Here is a 5,800-nt window from a genome sequence, read left to right as displayed (position 1 = left end):
TACGTAATTATTAATGTTAAGATAAAGAAAGCTAAAATTCCGTAATATAACTCTAATATTGTTAAGTCAAAAATTCATTAATTTTTTTAAGGACATATTGTAATACGAGAAATACACAAAATTACCAATTAGTCACTTTTTATCTGCCTTCAAGACATTAAGTACCGATTCCACGAAAATGCTTTTAGGCATTCTTTTCTGAAGCTCTGTAAAAATACTCATGGCGTCATATGCAGAGTTGACTTGATCCATATGGCTGGATCTAATAGGAATACGGCCATGCCATTCACCGAACTCAGCCCAAATCTGCCAACGTGCAAGCAATGCTTCGCTTGCATCGTTAAGATTGAGGTCCTTAAATGCTCCCTCAAAGTTGCCGCGTCCCCATTTCTTAAAAAGTAGTGGTCGAAGAACGAGAGTATTAAGATCTGGATATATGTGAGCGCTTGCCACCATAAGAGCAATATGAGGAAGAGTGTACCTTCGTACCAGTTCCTCAAATTCCTCATCTTGATTAAGCTTCTTATGGTAAGCCGAATACATCTGAGCATAGCGCTTGTAAACGGCTGCAAACGGATTACTGGAGAGCACAGCGGGTACTACATGGCCAATTTTAACACTCCTATCTTCGTTCGTGCCAAGACCTGAGCCAATTGATAGGGTCGTTTCGTTGTCCGAGACCGTTGCGATCACAGAGGAAGATTCGATGCATCCTTTTAAGACAAGTGCCACCAGCAGAACGGTACGGCATCGACCTGTTGCCGGCTTCAGCGTAACAAACGACATAGGCAGAAGATGATGGTATCAGGCGAATTATTAAATGAAGACTGACCGAGCATGCCAAAATCGGTCACAAAGCACACTCTATCACTATTACATATGGTAAAGTGCTGTAAAAGAATCATGGTCTTAAATTAGAAGCAACAAGGTTGCCAGCCTAAAATAAGAAATCGATGTGAGCCAGTAAAATTGCTAATTGACGGGTGACACATTTTTACAGCCAAGCATCAAGACCCGAGCATTGCCCAAGGAAGGGTTGTGTGTTATACATGTAATGCAAATTATGTGAAAGTTTGCAATTAGGAATTGCCACTTATTGCAAAAAAAGATAACACCTCTTTACTCAAACTGAAGCTATTTTAATCACGTCAACACGTTCCAATGAGCCGAAGAGCAAAGCAGTATTGATAACTTGCAATGCATCGCTGAGCACTCAAACTGAAGCTATTTTAATCACGTCAACATGTTCCAATGAGCCGAAGAGCAAAGCAATATTGATAACTTGCAATGCATCGCTGAGCAAAAAAGGTATTTGAGCATAAAGAAGCGTGGTAAACGAACGAAGAGTTGTAAGTCGTAATTGTGTTCTTTAATTTTGCAAGGAAGTTCAGAAAGTGATTATTTCTTCAAAATCACATGCTCAATCTCCTACGTCGAATTCCTGAGAAGGTTTCCGGTAAGAGCTAGCTTTTTAACTGAATGTTTTCTGATTCATATAAACGGATCTGTAACGGGGTGTTCCGTTACATAAATATTATTTATTCAAAGAGAAATGATATATTATCATTTTCCCTTAAGAGAAGTATAAATTGTTATCATATGAATATTTTCTCCTAATATCTCTAATTTTTACCGGGTTTGGTAATATTGAAGCAATAAAACAACAGTTCTGTTGATTGGTTGATTTTAGTTTGGATTAACCGCCAATCACTGCTAGACGCACGAATGAGCGGTGCAAAAGGGGTCACTATACAAAGTGTGATCAAAGTCAGTAAGTAAGAAGATCGTTAAGTATGAAATAAAATATATCAATACTGTAATGCACATGCGCACTTGTTATCTAGGAAGTATTTCTAAGACTGCTTTTTATTTAATAGAATCAAATAAAAAGCCTTTTTACCCAATCATCACATGTCATCTCCGTAGAGTAAAATGTCTCATCTCGCCCCTGAAAAGAAGCCGTGGCTTTTGCCAGAACGGCTAATCAATAGCTGTCGGCGTCCATGACCTACGGTTCATGGCGGGCGTATTGTTCCAAATACCTCAGCTTGCGGATGACGCTAGGCGTCATCCCTTTGCACCTATGCGTATTATATACGCATGGGTAATACCAATATGCAAACCTCAATCGAGTTTCAGGTCAATTTACTTTAGGCAATCGTGTGCGCTGCAGTTCCATCGAACTTTGGAGAGTCCATCTGAATGGGCCTCGGCTGATACAGCCGGGCGGAGAGCGTCTCAACATTTCCGTTGAGAGCCTCTTTCCAAGCTTACTCACGTCTGGGCTCATGCTGAGTCTTTGGGACAGACTCTGCCGGAGAAACAGGGGGTATGGTACCGCCCATTGCTTCACTCACACCCAACGAGCGAAGTTGATTCGCTGCAAACGTTGTTTCGCCACGTTGGAATGTGGCTGAAAACGGCGCGAGAATTCTGCTTCGTATTGATCAATTGTCTCATTTTAGCGCAACACGACCGGGATCGGGGAAACGTGGCCAAGTGATCTCCCCTGAGCCTTCCATGAATTATCGATACCATAATAATTATGTGTGTTTAACGATGTTTACAACATGAAATCGTTCTTGTAGAGGGTGTGGTGTAACAGGCGAGCTGCCCTATGTTATACAACCATTAACTACACTTAACGGGGATGTCAATTCGTCATGTGAAGTAAACTGACCTGTCCCCTCTCGGATGAGTTTCACAAAGTGGCCTACCCTTGTGTATGTGATGCACATACGTGCATCCGCGAGCTGAGGTATTCAGGACAATACACTCGCCACTCAGAGATGCACATCTATAGAGATGGCATCTAATGATTGAGTGAAAAGGTTTTATATTTGATTCTATTAAATATAAAGCAGTCTTCAAACTACCTTCTAGATAACAAATGTGCACGAGAAGACGGGCAACCGCTTCCGTGACGACACTGGTCCTAAGGTACAAGTTCGTTGGGTCGCCTTAGGCGCCCTTCAGCTACTTCATCGCACGTGAGAGGAGACAGTCAAACGGCTTCCTCGCTAAACTTGAAGGTATGTGCTTTGTAGTGCAAAGAATAGCGAAGTGTGCCAATTCCAGGATCACTCCAAAAATAGACTGGCCCCGAACGTAACTGGGTATCCAGTAGCACAAATATTATTTCCTATACAAGGAATAATAATAATATTTTCGATAAGAGAAAATAATACAGGAGATTAATAAAATTGTTGTCTTGAAGTCATTTTACTTGATATTATCAATAGTACCGCATATGGTAATATTAAAGCAACAATGCAACAGTTCGATTGTAGTAGCTAATTTAAGTTGATATCAACCTTGCCAATCACTACTAGACTCACGAATGAACGGTGTACAATGGTTTATTATACATAAATTTAAATTAATATCAAATTTAGTAGATATTAAGATCGTTTCGTAGGAACTTGTCATATAAAAACAGTTTTACTTTTCCCTATACTAAGCCTTCTTAGTATCGACCTTTAGTTGCTAAGACTAATTAACAATTAGAAAACCTTTCCCTACACGTCGTGTACGTTAAGTATTCGTAGGCATACAGATTGGATAGTACGGACCCCATTATACCTGGTAACACTTTGTGGTCCTTTAAACAACCACGAACATACCATCCAACATAAACATGTTAGATGAAGAAGCAGGGGATTACACGACCCTCACGAAGGCTTTCAACGCAACGCGTGAGAGTTTTGCTCACAAGAGTGACCTCGAATGGGAGCGTTCAAACGAATGAGCTCAGCCGTAGGCGAGAAAGCCGTTACCGCCATGTTTTCGCTGTGCAAAGAGACAATCAACATGCAGTTCATGTTGTATAAACTCGCGTGGTCCAACAAAAAGTAAACTTGCTTTATTAGCAAGGCTCACAACAGGCAGAGGAGTTGAGAGAACAGGGTCCTCAACGTAGCTGTGGAGATAGCAGCATAACTTGATGCTATCGGGTCGACACTTTCGCGTCGACCCGAAAGCTTAAAGATCGAATCTCTAAATTTAAGGCAGTCGAAGGCGACTAACTTTTTAGTCGAATTAGACGACTCCATTAAAGCTCGCCGCATCGATGACGATGCGACAAAAGTGAAATTTGGCATGTCCAACTTAGCCGGACGTGCCAAATCTTGGGCCTTGGGGCATAAGCTTCACGACCCATTAGTTTTTGGGTCGTATGAGGTCGTTAAGACCCAACTCAGGCAAACCTTTGAGCCGCCACGTGTCGAATTCAGGGCTCGAGCCGAGCTCCTATATTTGAACTAGGGCAAGCGTGAACTTCACGTTTATTCCAAGTAAACACGATACCTGGTCAATTGAATCGTGAGTCATCCAATTGATAAACAAACATAGATTACGGTGTTCATCAAGGGTCTTGTGGATGGTCTCTTTAAGGAATCACCAATTCCTTGGATTAGAGACGCTAGAAAGAGCAATCTCTAAAGCGGAATAGAAAAGCCATAACCTGAAACAGGCTTCTTTCCCACTTTTTCGTGCTTATTGTTCACGTAGACGACAAGAAGTCGGAGGTCGAGAACCTATAGACCTCTCATATGCAGCGAGCGAAAAACTTCGCTCTACCTAGTTACAAGAAATTGCAAAGGGACAACCGCTGTCAAAAGACAGAGCACTACGCCTATAAATGTCGTGCCCCACGCTCAATGCCTACAAACATTGAGCGAAACGATCGAACTCCCGCCAAGAGTACGATGTTGCGAAATTGCATCGGCAAGGTGAACCGCAAAAGCGGTCAGAGCCAAGAGGTGCAGAGCGCCCTACTGATCCAACAACAACAAGATAATTTGAAGGCTTCTTGGCGGAGGTTGCTCCTAGCACACAAACACTGTGTGTTACTGCTTCTGGTGATAATGTTACCCTCACCACCTTGCAAATCAAAGTGGCAAACAGGTTGCCACCAAAGTCCCAAGTCGATTGTGGGACGTCGATCGCTAGAGATCGCAGACACAAATATTGAGCGCGATATCACTCTAACAAGGATGATAGTGGGCCTAACAACACGCGCATCTGTAACAGTAGAGAAACGTGTAGGTGATATCCGATACACGTTGAAGGATAAGCAGTACAATGAAGAATTCATAGTACTGGATTTAAATGACCAATATGATGTCATCCTTGGATTACTATGGCTCATAAAGTACGAGTCATGGATAAACTAGCAGCATCAAGCCGTGAAGATGCCTACCTCTCGTTCATTAGAGGGTCATCTGATGAACGTATTGGAGCGTCTACAAGCGTGTGTAGTCTTAAGAGTGAGTGCAACGGCCTTACTTTTGGTTCGGTCATTAAATGACTGCACAAGACCTCAGTGTGACAACCCATCACACTACGAAGCTAGATACCGACGGCTGTAGGCAGCGTCAAAGATATTCCTCTCGAAATAGTCAGGCGAATCGAAAAAAAAAGATTGCTTGCTTAGAGAGCAACATCAAAGGAAACATAAACGCCTGTCAATAAGTGACAGTGTATAAATCCTAGATCGACTGAAAGGTCGATCGGAGAGGACTCGCTATGGTTGCGCAACCACAGCGAAGCAGTTAGGAAGGATACTCCCCAAATAAATAAGGGAATAAGTCCCGAAATACTTGAGAAAATGAGTCTCAAGATTATGAGGGAATAGACTAAAAGATTCTGCGAGAACAATTTCCCAAGTATCTATAAAATAAGTTCCAAAGAATGACTGGGACATTAAATGTCAAAGTAAACAACATATCAAGTATAGGTGCTTGTGCACTTGATTTGATAGCGCCTCCGAAGTTTCAAAGTCTAGCATATCTACGTAATT

At 42.0% G+C, this 5,800-nt stretch overlaps 1 protein-coding gene across 1 annotated transcript; it reads right to left on the bottom strand.

Moving 5' to 3' along the window:
* Positions 1-132: 132 nt before the first annotated feature.
* CCR75_005498 (uncharacterized protein) lies at positions 133-786 on the bottom strand (the record flags this gene model as incomplete). The annotated part of the gene is made up of 1 exon (XM_067963579.1): positions 133-786. One exon carries the CDS (start codon positions 784-786, stop codon positions 133-135), a length of 654 nt encoding a protein of 217 aa, XP_067822800.1.
* Positions 787-5,800: the final 5,014 nt, after the last annotated feature.

Source organism: Bremia lactucae, linkage group LG1, assembly GCF_004359215.1.
Source record: "Bremia lactucae strain SF5 linkage group LG1, whole genome shotgun sequence".
NCBI classification, from domain to species: domain Eukaryota; phylum Oomycota; class Peronosporomycetes; order Peronosporales; family Peronosporaceae; genus Bremia; species Bremia lactucae.
The sequence above is the reverse complement of the archived record's forward strand: the minus strand, read 5'-3'. Positions and strand labels throughout refer to the sequence as shown.